The following is a 13,481-nucleotide window of genomic DNA, read 5'->3' as shown; positions in this document are numbered from 1 at the left end:
TTCTTGCTCTATAATTTTTGCTTGGGTTTGGATATTATATGGACAATGAGTAGGCTACCCGAGATTCTCTAAAGATCGAGCTATCTTTGAACCTTTGTTATCATAATTTAGAATGATATGTTACTAGATGTTTATGCAAAGAATTTTACAAGATCATCCTAACTTGTTCTAAAAGTTCCTTATATGCATGAATGAATACATGTACTAAATATTTAAGACATAACAATTTATAATGTATGAATAAATGAATGCATACATAATAATGTATGAATGAATAAATGCATGCATGTGTTAATGTTTCCACATTATAATGCATGGATGAATAAATGCAAGTGTTAATATCTGACACAACAATTTAATGATGCATGAATTAATAAGCAAATGCATGTGTTAATGTTTGCCATATTATGAGAGATTGAATGAATTCTTGCATTAAGTATTTGACAGAACAACCACAAAATTTTTTCAAATTTATCATGAAATTTATACAAATGAAACTAGAAAAGTCTTTTCATGTCTCCTAAATTAGGTTACATGCTAACAATAGGTGGATATGGCTCTAACCTAAGGTTGGTTCCTTATGATTCACTATATGTGGTTTGGATTCACAATCTACAGGTTCTCAAATTGTTTTTCACTATTTTTCATGATGGATTAATAAGGCATTCCAATCCTTACCCATCACATACTACAAGCGAAAATGATTTAATTTAAGTGAAAGTATTTCGCTAGCCTATGTGGAGGTAAGAAATCTCATAAAAGCATAAGTATTTTATCCTTCGTAAAAGGATGAAGCCCGTGTATAGAGCTTATGTTATGTATATACACATGAATGACTGGACAATTGATGTTTGAAAATAAATAAAACATTAAAAAATATTTAAAGAAAAGTTTTAAATTTATTAAGTTAGGCTTGTATAATACAAAATCTATTACTTGCCTAACTTTTAACTGTCCTCAATGGAGTTGTCAAACTGTCATAATGTGTAAGCTTATAAAATTATCACTTAGACACAAACTTTAGAGTCGCCACTAATTTTTTTTTATTTATGTTTGATTGATTACTTAATGAATCTATCCTTTTTAAAGAGGTCCTTAAATTGACTCAATTTTCTTGAAAATAATAAGTTGTAATCCATAAAATAGAATTAAGTTTGGTAGTACGATTATATATGTGAAAGGTTATAACATCCCCACAATGCCATCCAAAAGAAAATATCAATTGATTTCGTATTAGCCAAAACCTTAAAAATCCTCTTAAAAAGTTTACTAAATAATTTAATATTAAAAATTATTTTAAAAATTAGTATAATAATTTTGTAGCAATTTAAAATATTTTTTCATCTCAAGTGTATTCAATGAGACTATTGCCACTTTTTGAATAGGCTCTATCGTTACATTCATTAAAATTTTTATTAAAAAAAATTATATAGTTTTTAAAAATCAATAATATCTTCTAATAGTTTAGAAAGATCTTATTTTAAATTTGAATATTCCAATATTTGATAGGATTGAATTTCCATAATTTTTTCAAAGAATCGTTAAACCTTCTAATAGTTTATAAGATTTAATTTTAAGATTTAAATCTTTCAATAATTTAGTAGAATTAATTAATTTTTTTAAATCATTAAATCTTTTAATAATTTAATAAGACATAATTATGAAATTTAAATTCTCTAATAATTTGGTAAGATTAAATAAAAAAATTAATTAATGCACAAAAAATTATTAAACCTTTCAATAATTTGATAAAATTTACTTGCAAGATTCAAATTCTTCAATAATTTAATAAAATTAATTTTAAAATATTTTAAAAATTTATATCTAAAAAATACTTAATTTAAATAAACAAAATTAGTTAAATTTTAAAAAAATTTGCCAGGGATTGGCTCTCAAAATTCGGCTTAGCTTGGCTTAATTCTAGGAAAAAATGGTGGCTCAACTTGGTCGAGATCAACGGCTCAGGAGCTAAAGTTGGCTCAGTAAAGACTAGTCGGGCGCGTGGGTCATCGAAGCAAGTTGGGGCAACGTGCGAATTTTCATTGGGTCAACTAATATTAACACCATCGACGTCATATAGGATAAGAAAAAATAAAAAATTATTCTTTTGCTCTTCAATTTTCCCTTTTTGCCTCTCTTTCTTATGATTCGTCTCATTCTCTCTCTAAAATAGCTTGAATATCGGTTGAAGCTTCAAACAAGTGCCATAATCTTCAATGTTTCACTGGGAAACTGAATGAAAAATGCAAAGTTTTCTAGAATTTTTCGAAAAAAAGAAAGAAAAAGAAAAGCACTACTAAAATTTTTATTTCTTTTTAATTTTCCTTAAATCTAAATCTCTAAATGTCTAAACTCAAGCTTAAATCTAACAGCAATCCTAAGAATTTTACAACTAGAATCCAACAAAATAGAACACTGCCAAAACTCTATATTTTTTCATGCTTGCCAATGTTGCTTTCTTTTTTTATTTTTTGCTATCTATCACTCAAATCTTGATTATTGATTGTTGCTCAATTGTGTGTTCTTAAATAGGCAATTAAATCCTAATTCAGATATAGCTTGAAATCAAAATAAAATTTCTTGTTCAATTCCATAAGGTTTCAATCTTCTAACTTTATATCTAACTATTATTCGGCCATTTCCTAGAAACTAAGCTAAATACATTAGTCAAGCATTTCAGTCTTACTTAACATAACAGTTTCAATCCAAAATACTTTTGAGGATTTTAATCCTTTTCGAATTCCCATTTTTGTAATTTTAGACAAATTCTATCTTTTTTAATAAACAAATATTCAAAGAAAAATAAAAAAACTAAAATAAAAAAAGTAAAACAAAAATATCAATCTGAGACTAAATGTAATGTCTACAATATTAAGTGGGTTTTATAAAAAAATTAAATCTAAAAAATTATTTATTAACTACATAAAAATTAATGATAAGGAAAGAGTAAAAAGAAAAAAAAGAAAAACATGTGGCATACTTTTGGTATCAAATGGGTCCCATTCAAAAAATATAAAAATATTTATTAAATATTTTTAAAAAAAGAAAAAGGAAAAAAGATAACTAATAAAATAAAAATTTTGGTATAAGTGGGTTTCGCAGAAAATTTTTTTTAAATTATATATTTTTCAATTAAAAAATCTTTATGAAATATTAAAAAAGACAAATTGAAAAAGCAAAAAAAAAAAAAAAAAACTTGAAAATGGCATGTGGCACAACCTTTACTAGATACTAGTAAACATTTTTGTTAATATTATTTTCTTACATATTAACTAATTTAAAAAAAGAAGAAAAAAGTATGAAAAATATATATTTGTAATCAATAATATTAAATGGATCCCTTAAAAGAAAACGATTAAAAAACATTTATTAGATATAAAAAAGAGAAAAAATAAAATCCAAAAAATATTTTTTAAACATTTTTACAAAGTAAAAAGAAAAAAAGATAAAAGACAAAATGCAATAAAAATTAAAAGTTTCGTATAAATGAGTCGCACATATAAAAAATAAAAGTTTTTAAAAATATATTTAAATTTAAAAAGTTTTTTAATATTAAAAAAATAAAAAACTAAAAACACAAGAAAAAGGAGAAAACTTGAAACTTACACGTGGCACAAACTTTTGCACATCGTACATGAGCAAATTTTATATATAAGATATGAACATCCACTTGAATTGAAGTGGCATATTTTGTTAAATTTTGATGGTGGCATGGCTATGTACAATATAGAAAAATTAAGATTATATAAGTCTAATTGTAAATATTTGTGTAATTGTCATTTATTGATTCAATGAAATTAATTAATAACCCAAATCTGATAAAAAAATAATAACCTAAATGAAGAAAGAGATAAAAAAATAAAATTCTCATCAACTTTTATAATGAAAATCAGTAATATACAATTTAATCAAAGAAAACTGGAAAACCTTTATATTTAGGTAATAAATATGACTATAAACTTTTAATTTGTTACAATTTAAGCATGTAAATGAGTTTATATACTCTTGAACTACATGAACTCGACTCAACAATTATTCGAACTCGAATCGGGTTAGCTTTGAGCACGCTAAATTCAATTATTTTAATGTCTAATTTGAATATTTAATACTTAACTTGAATAGCTCACGAGTTTATTTAAGTTTTTATTTTTAATATATTTATAATATTAATATATTATATAAATAAGTTTTAATTATCTATTTATAACTTTATCTTCACTATATATTTAAAATAATAATAATTTTTTTTCAAATTAAACTCAAGTTTAAGCTCGAGAATGAAATAATCAAATTTAAAATTGAACTTATTATTTGAATTTGTAAATTTTTACTTAATTACGAACTTAATTAAATGAGTTTAAATAACTCGATTTTTATATATATTGAGTCGAATATGAAATAAAAATAAAATTTTGGTTGAATTTGAATTGAGTTTTAAATTGAGTTATGAACCCTATGAGCTCAAATTTTTTATTGTTTCAATTTGACTTTAACTCGTTACACCTCTAGGTTCAACACAATAATAAAAGTTTTGATTAAATGTGAAAGGTAGCATACAATTACTATAACAAAGTTTGGTCTTTAACTTATTCAAAAAAAATTATTATTTCTCTTTTGTTTAAACACATTTTTTTGCCTATCGCTTTTTTAAGAAAAAAGATAAATAATAATAAAATAAGAGTAAGGTGAAACCCAATTTAACTCCTTATGAAGTTCATGGATGATTTTATCATAATTAAGAGATGATATTTCATTGTCATTATATTAATTTTTTAATGAAGTAAAGAGATAATATAGTTTTATATTTTTGTAAATTTCAAACTTTTTGATTCGACATAAAAAAATTTTCTTTAGTAATATAATATATAAAAATATTGTGTTTATTTAACGGAAGTTGAAAAATGACCGCACTGATTTTTCTTGTTTTACATCATTGTTTATATTGAAACACCTTTTCAAATAAATAAAATATTCAAAATTTGAAATAATTTAACTAGGGTTTTTACCTAGAGCTTTATTCTTCTTTTTTCATTTTTATTAATTGTTTTATTTGACAATTCAAAATTTATCCAAAACCAAATATGTATACTTCCATTGAAGAATGCTCCTAGGGGAAGTTTTTTTCTTTTCTTTTATCTTTGGAATTATTAGAACATCTCAAATGCACGTATTACAATCAATTATTGTCATTTTTTTCTTTTGTTGTTTTTTTCTTTCTTTTTTCTCTTTTGTAACTTATGTTCCAAATGCATCATCTCAATTTACTACTCGAGTGAAGACTCAATATAACAATCATCATTTTTATAATCCACTCAGATTATTCATGTAATATCTATTCAATGAAAGAGGAAAAGCATATCGCACAAGTCAAGATTTTGTATAAAAGGATATTAGGAACATAAGGTACTTTGGTTCTTCTTGTAAGTTTGCCCCAAGAAGTGGGCAAATGATAGCTTTAGGGAAAAGAATTAAAGAGCTTTTGGTTACAAAGGAAATTTGAGTGCTGATAGCCTTGATATTGAATCACCAAAATTTAGAATTTTTAAAAATGTGCCTCATGTATTGGCTTATAAAAAATTTTTTATAAAAATGTTTACAAATTTATTGGTTATTTCTTTACTTATAACCCTAATAAAAATCATTAACTTTGAAATCCTACTATGATTAAGTGGAAATAAGGTTTATAAAACTCCAACTTATGTATCTTTAAGGATTCAAGCTTTTGAATGATCTGGTTCTCAATTGAAATGAAACATGAAGTGATTAGTGATATGGTTGGGGATATTCATTCTTGATAATAATCATTAATTCTCTTAGATAGCGTTTGATATATGATGATCATTCAAAAAATCATGATGATCTACACGTGGTGATTAAATCACCCTATTTGGTAATCGCTTAGTGATCTTGAATCACCAAGAGTAATTAGATCACAATCTTAGAGGATGATTTAATTCTTATTCAAAGGGATGAGAAACTTTTACTACATAAGTAAAGTGATATGTAAAATTAACCATAGTCAATCTTATCCATATATGAATTAAAAACTTATTTTTTAAAATTTAATTGTAATTATTTTATATTATAATTTTTACATTTTAAAATTAATATTTATTGTAATAAGTTCAAAAATATTTTGTGTGATTTTTTAATTTTTATTTAAATTTACTTATAATATAATCTTTTGATTTTAATATATTATTTTTTGTCTAATTCAAATATTTTTTACATAATTTATACTATAAAAACTAATTTACTATCAATAAATATATTTTTAATTTAATAATTTAATTATATTTATAATGAAGTAAATAAAATATTATTAAATTTTATATACAAGTTGTTATCTTTAAATAATATTGAACTCATTAACTTGTGTAGCTATTCTAAAGTGTATGGTTATTTTGATACTTTCAAATAAAATAATATTTGATTTTTAGTAATACAAAACACAATTATATTTAATTATTAGGAATTAATGATTCTTAACCAAACAAAATCATTTCAGATTACAAGTGACAAGCTTAATAATAAAATCACTATGGTAATTAAATTACCGCAATAATCTTGAAAATGATACCAAACACTATTAAAAAATTATTTTCACTCTTTTATTAAAAAATATTTTCATATATACACTTGAAAAATAAGTTATGCAAGAATTTATGTTCAAACAAAATTTAAAAATATAATCTTTTTATTTTTCTCATTTTTTTTCTTGAAAAATCCTATAAAAACAAAATTTAATAAAAAAAATCAAAAACTTCAAATGGCAAAATTCATGAAGTGATTCATGGTGTTTTAAACTCATTCATTCAATTCAAATATTCATGTCAAATCCTAGTTCACATTCTCAAAGTGATTAATATTTATTAGGAGTTATTTTAGTAGTGGGTGATTTTAGAGTTTTAGAATAAATATGTTATTTTGTTTTAAGGTTTGTAAAAGGCTAAGAGACAAAAAGAAGGTATGAGGCTCAGAATGATTGAGAGTAGCTCAAAGAATATCTATGCAACCGAATTGAATTTAACAAAAAAATTATGTGTTTGTGTGGTAGCCTTTAGAAGATGAATTTGTTAATTGACAGTTTGTCAGATTAATAAAATTGTTTATTGTATGTTAATTTCAAGTGTTTTTAATATTTTTACTTCCCGTAATTAAAGAAAATTACTCCAAAATTTATGATTCCTTCGGAGAAGTTGTGAAAATGATCAGAGATAGCTAGGAAGTCTATTTGATAATATATATATATATATATATATATATGTAGAAATTAGGACCAAGACTAAGAGACCTTAGCTGCCCTAACCAATTTGTTGCCGTTATCAAGTTTGAATTAATTAAAAAAAAAAGGCATGCTCTCTTTTAGGAGAAAATTAAGCTCGAACTAGTTTTTTTAAGCATGACTGGCATTGCAATTGTCAATTAGTCGCTTGTGGTACGGTTGTACACGTACGTAATTCATTAGTATTTTATTTTGAGTTGAATAAAGAAATTGATTGGAAAACCTTCTGCAAGTTTCAACTAAGGTTATAAAATTAAACATGTTGCATAACTTAGATTCTCCAGATATTTATATTTTAAGAATTTTTTAATATTTGTAAATATGCTGAAATTATGAACAAATGATATAAAGTGGCATCCTTCAGTAAAAATATGTTGAAATTGGCGTAAACATACTTCAGTAAATTTGCAGATTTGCATTGAAAAATATTTTCAGGGTTGATGATTATGTTTCCAAGCTGGGGACCGGGGTTGAAAACAGATGCACGGCGTACATCGATTAACCTAACTGATTTGCATTACCAGAATGACAGCCTCAATGACTATTGTGCTTGAAAATTACAAAGCCACCAACTGGAACAGGAAGGGCATTCAAATATTTCAAATGAAACAGAGAAAGAATTACTTCCTTTCCAATAGGACACCATACCTGAGAGAGTGAGAGGCTTCAGGAATCCAAATTGTTGAAGCTTTCTGCGAATTCATGAAAAGAACCAGCAGCATTATGCCAAATTAATTAATTCCATAGCTTGAGACCCTTACAATCCTCATGGCTGCTGCTGGTGGCTAGAAAATTTAGAAAGCGGTGAATGCTACAACGTAATGCATTGAGTAGCACTTCATCTATCCCAATCTGATAATAATACCTAGTGTCGATCAGGTGCCTTCGCTTCTGTAGTGTCCGTTTTAGCGTGCAAATCTCAGCTGTAAATTAAGCCTAAAAAGTTGCCCTAGAATAAGTTGTTAAAGTCTTTAGCAAGGCAGTTAATAGCCATCAAATTTGGCAAAATTGTCCAAGAATGACTAGCATTTTTGGAGGCTCCAAAGAACTGTTGGGGCAGATAGCAGAGCTACCGGTATAACAGGTTGTACGCTGGTAAATCCTGTATTCTATGCACATCATCCAAAGACAGTTCTCTCTGCAGTTGTGTGCGTGTTGCTTGTAAAACCTCCTGCAGGATTTAAAAATACTAGAATTAAACTAACAATTGACATCAACCAAGCAATATATTAAGATTCTAGAAAGGAATTTTCATGGAGCCATCATCACGGGAAAAATAAGGGCCGAGGGGTCAAAGCACAATAGGTAACACGGGCGGGAAACAAACCGAAAATTCTCAAAATATTTACAATATCTTTTTTTTTCTCCTTTAGATATAAAATTATAGGCCAAAAATGTATATTCTTCTAGATAATTAAGCTCCACTCCACCCTAACAGGGGCATTGCAGTTGATTGTTGTTCTGGAGTCTGGACCCTGGTTGTTTTGATGTATTAAAAGGTGCATTCTTATGTTGACTCATGAGGTCAGATATCTTTATGATATTGGAACATGATACAAGGAGTAAAATGCATCCATCATCCATACCTTTTGTGCACTGTTTCATTTTTATCCACAACTTTTAAAATTCAATTCTTGAATCCACAACATTGAAAAATATTTCAAATGCATTCATACCATCAACCATTCTTAAAAATTCAATGAATATGCCACCTCAATATCACATGGATTAGCATGTGGCATAAATCTTGCCCCAAGAGTCAAGAAGGCCCACACCATTTTCCAACGTGGACATTGATGTGTCATTGATGAGATAGATTACATTGGGGTTTGGTGGAATAGATGAGTTTGAAATATTTTTAAAAAGGTCAGGAATCCAAAAGTTGAGTTTTGAAAATTGCATATGAAAATAAAATATTGCACAAAGATCACGAATGCTGTTGCAATTTATACTAATACAAAATGCTGTTAGATACTGTGAATGCCTAGCCAACTGTAATGGCCGAGGAGCATAATGATACCTGACTAGATGAATGATTGCTTATAAATCCTTTCATGAGCTTTTATGTTTAAAACTGACTTCCACATAAATCAACACAGCATCTTTTTCTGTCCAGTAACCATAGAGGAAATGGAAAGGGTAGAAATAGATGGACAATTTAGATGGTTTGGGATTTCACTTAGAGCAGCAATGGAACGAAATTAAAATAGCAAAACGAATCCATAGTTTGGAAGTCCATAGGAGGAAGAAAGTTTGTCAAAATGCGAATGTGAGAATTAAGTGTAAGGAAGAGAGAGAAAGTACATTGAACTCCATGTAGGAAGCATGCATAGCAAGCCACTGAGCGTCCATCATTTCAAAAGCTATACAATATAGTACATCAAAGGCATCTTCATCTTCTGCAATTTCAAAATTTCAGATCGTGAGACTGAATACAGAGAAGCAGGAAACAAAAATCACTTTCATTGATCCAACAGTGCTTCAGATCCACAGTTCTATTACCTCCTAATAGTTTCAGGAAATTGAATCCTGATAGATTTTTTGGTTTTGCTGCAAAAAGAGAGAGAGGGGATAGGTTACAGAACAGCTAACACATTTTTTCTATGGATCTTAAACCATAAAAGATGTTTGCATTCTATCTCAACAGATCCTCTAAACATAGAAGAACATTCAGAAACTTGTATTATTTGTAGGATCTGATCAACGAAAATATATTATGATGAAAAGATTGTCTTAAAACATGGATAGTCCATTGAATCTACAACAAAAGAATTCCATGGTCTTTTTCATAAGTAGAGCAGAGGACACTCAAGAATTACTGGACAATGAAAACTGTTGACAGAAACAGACATAGAACAGCTTTATTTCAAAACAGAAATGTTTTTCACTCACTACTATTTTGACGTAAAAATAGGAAATAGACAAACCTGAACATAAATCCAACATCTGAATCAACATAAAAGACACATTGATGCCAGCAACCGCAAATGGGTATTCCCAAGTTGCTCTAATTCCATCTTGCTTAAATAATAACCTACGAAAAGATGCCTTCATTTTTGTGTTGTTATATAATTAGTAAATATGCCAATTTTCTTGCAGAAATCAAAGACTCGTAAAAGTTAAACTAAAATGGAAGAGAGGGCTTACAGGATAAGTTCGGCCAAAAAACAGCAAGTTTTCGAGTGAAATAAAACCGCAACCCCTAAGGAGAGAATTGTGTTAAAAAATCAAGTGAATGATTAGAGAAGAAATGATTATAACCTCTAAAGCAATATGTTTCTTCCCCTTTTACCATGATTCATTGTTGGCAAGGGATGCATCGTGCGTTAAAAAGTCGGAAAAAAGAACTGTACCGAAAGTCAGTTGATGGATTAGGGCCTTGCCACCCCATTTCCTTCCACTGTTCAGAGATCAAGCCTTTTAGAACAACATTAGGAAAGGCAACGTGCCACAATGCTCTGAGAGCCTCCTGTCACACCAAAGGATCCTGAGATCAACTGTCTACTAATTTGTATGTCATTAAAACTGAATAAAACGAAACATGATGAAGCCAGAAAAACAGAAACCATAACTATTTACAAGTTGTAGAAATTATGACAGATAAAAATACTTAGAGATGGGTTTGCAGGAACTCTCAAATATTACTCCCTCTAACCCACCCCAAAATATATGTTTATGTATTTATATAAACTAATCTTAAGATTTAAAAGAAAAAAGAATTGAGAAAACCCGATTGCCTAAGTCATGTCTGGTCACAGTTAGAAAGATAGAAAAAATATGGATGTTAAAAAGATTGAGGAAAGTACCTGATGATCAGGACAAGTCTCGTCAAAAGGTGTCCGTAATCGTTCTTGAAGCTTTTTAAGTCTTTGTTCCTGGTCAGAAGTTAAAGAAACTAAATCAATTTTATTATTACTGAGGCTGAGAATGGAATATATATATATATATATAAGTATATTAAAACAAATCATCCTAAGAAAATCAATACTATACTGTTAACAATTTTTCATTATTAGAGGACAAATGCCACAAATTCCCAATTACCTGAACAGGAGTCAAAGGGTAGTCAAGAAACTTCTCATTTCGCTTGTTGCTTGAGCGATTAAAGAGCCCTCCTATCCATGATCGTGATCCAACCATAGCATTAGCTACAACCATAAAAGACTGATCAGACATTAGAGAATGAGTTGTAAATAAAATGATTTGCTAGTCAAAGTGTTTTCAATGTTGAAATTGGTTGACACAGCTGAAATTCACTAAACTTTGTTTGTATGTCAATGAAAAGTAGGAACTGAACAAAAATACATTTTCATGACAAACATACTAAGACAATTAAGACTATCCCGGTATGGCAATCTTTAAAGAGAAATTCATCCAAAGATAGGAATGACGAAAGCATTTATCAGGAAAATCTACTCACTAAAACATTGAGCCAACTGTGATATTACGTGAGTGGAACTGCTCGGCCATTCCAACTCTTCATCGCCCTTCTTTTGTCTCCAGTAAACTTCATCCTCATCAACCTACATTTGAATTTTCAGCGCACCTTTCAGTACCAATTAGTTGCATAGAATAAAAGTGCCATTCACCTGGCAAAGAATACTAGGCTGCAAAACACATGATCCCTTTTCGCATGGTTGAAGGTTCAAATTTGGAAGCTAAAATACATTGTGCCTGTACATAGATTGCTATATTGATAATTAAAATCCTAACTATTCAATATATGCTGTAATGCTTTCATTCTGACACAATGAAGAACAAGAGACATAATAAACTGCAGAAATGGAAGAAATTTCTAATAAAAAAAGGGTTACAAAAAAATAATGAGGCAAGCACAGAAAAGAAAGAAGGAAATTATCAAATATCATTATCATCAGTTGATTCAATTGAAATATTACATTTACAAAAGATTAATAACAAACAAGTAAGCTAACAGGCATATTTAATTAACAACCTTGCAATAGCTACACGGATCAAAATTAGGGAGAGACAGAAAAAGGGGGTTGGGGGGAGGATTACTCTGTGAAGAGAAGAGCAAGAAGGAAAGCATTGTCGACGCTTCCTTAATCTCATGAGGGGACCAAAAATAAAAGATTAGATTCATACATTCTTTTTAACCGAAAGCAAAAGGAAGAGCAAATGAAAAATAAAAATAAAAAATAAAAAATAAAGATTGCAAATGGGTGGCAAATGATTGCAGTAAACTCATGCTCCATCCCATTCAACCCTCTCATCATTCCATCTCTCTGAAAGAGAGAGAAAGAGTCCAGGAATGGAATGATGACACAAATACAAAGATACCCAGGAAATGAAAAGATGTAAACTTTTTGTTGAGAGCAAAACATTAAGAGCGCAATCAAAGGTCACTTTTTGCATAACTTTATACTGTAAGAAAGTTTTTTTGCATCCCAAAAGAACAAATTCCAGGTAAAGCTTGCAATGCAAAAGAAAGAAATGAAACGAGGAAAAGTCGTAAAAGGAAATAGCATATGTCTCTTCTATGGAAAACATTGACATGCAATGCAAGACAAAACTCACACCCCCCCCCCCCCCCCAACGGATGCACACGCATAAGGAATAGAGAAAGAGTAAAACCTTTTACTTCGGAAGGGTTTCTCTACCTGTTATTGCATGTGTTGCGAACAAATTTTGGTGATTAGTTCCTTGAGAGGCCCGGTTGGGCAAAAGGGTGGGGCCAGAAATGGTAGAGGAGGAGGAAGAGAAAGAGAAGGTGAAGAATGGCTGCATGTTGTTGTCAGATAGAATTTGCATGGAAACAATACTTGGCTCGTTTGGGCGTGTGCGTGTGTGTGTGTGTTGTTGTTGGGGGGGGGGGGGGGGGGGGGGGGGGAAGAGGTGGAAGCAGTCTTTGTTGTTTTTGTTTCTTTCCGCCTAGTACGGAAATTGAGGCCATTCAGTTCCCTGATTACTTGCCTTCATCGTAGCACTTGGGTGGGGCATTACATATTTTTACAATTGTTTCTATGTCCCCGACCCTCAGGTTTTCTAGGCTTTAGTCTTCTTCGCCTAACTTGGCACATTCAGCCTGGGGTAGGCCGACAGAAATCAAATCAATGCTTGAGTGCTTTATCTTTGGAATATCAACATGTCACATGGATACTTATATATTTGGATTAGGTACCTCGTACCTGTGCTTAGTAGGCGTACTAGGTCTCAAGAATCAAATCAATGCTTG

General features: G+C 29.3%; 1 protein-coding gene across 1 annotated transcript; it reads right to left on the bottom strand.

The window, feature by feature from the left end:
* Positions 1-7,675: 7,675 nt before the first annotated feature.
* On the bottom strand, positions 7,676-12,743 carry LOC111308444 (uncharacterized). The gene is made up of 10 exons (XM_022906768.2): positions 12,305-12,743; positions 11,706-11,808; positions 11,330-11,433; positions 11,092-11,160; positions 10,639-10,754; positions 10,433-10,487; positions 10,213-10,333; positions 9,788-9,835; positions 9,590-9,684; positions 7,676-8,456 (listed from the first exon to the last, which is right to left on the bottom strand). The coding sequence occupies exons 1-10, from the start codon at positions 12,356-12,358 to the stop codon at positions 8,355-8,357; spliced, it is 867 nt and encodes a 288-aa protein (XP_022762503.2). The 5' UTR covers positions 12,359-12,743; the 3' UTR covers positions 7,676-8,354.
* Between the last annotated feature and the right edge of the window lie 738 nt (positions 12,744-13,481).

The sequence above is a fragment of the Durio zibethinus genome, chromosome 2, assembly GCF_047325235.1.
Source record: "Durio zibethinus cultivar Kanyao isolate XHJ-2024 chromosome 2, ASM4732523v1, whole genome shotgun sequence".
Taxonomy (NCBI): domain Eukaryota; kingdom Viridiplantae; phylum Streptophyta; class Magnoliopsida; order Malvales; family Malvaceae; genus Durio; species Durio zibethinus.
Note: the sequence above shows the minus strand (reverse complement) of the source record. Positions and strands in the feature narration are given on the sequence as shown.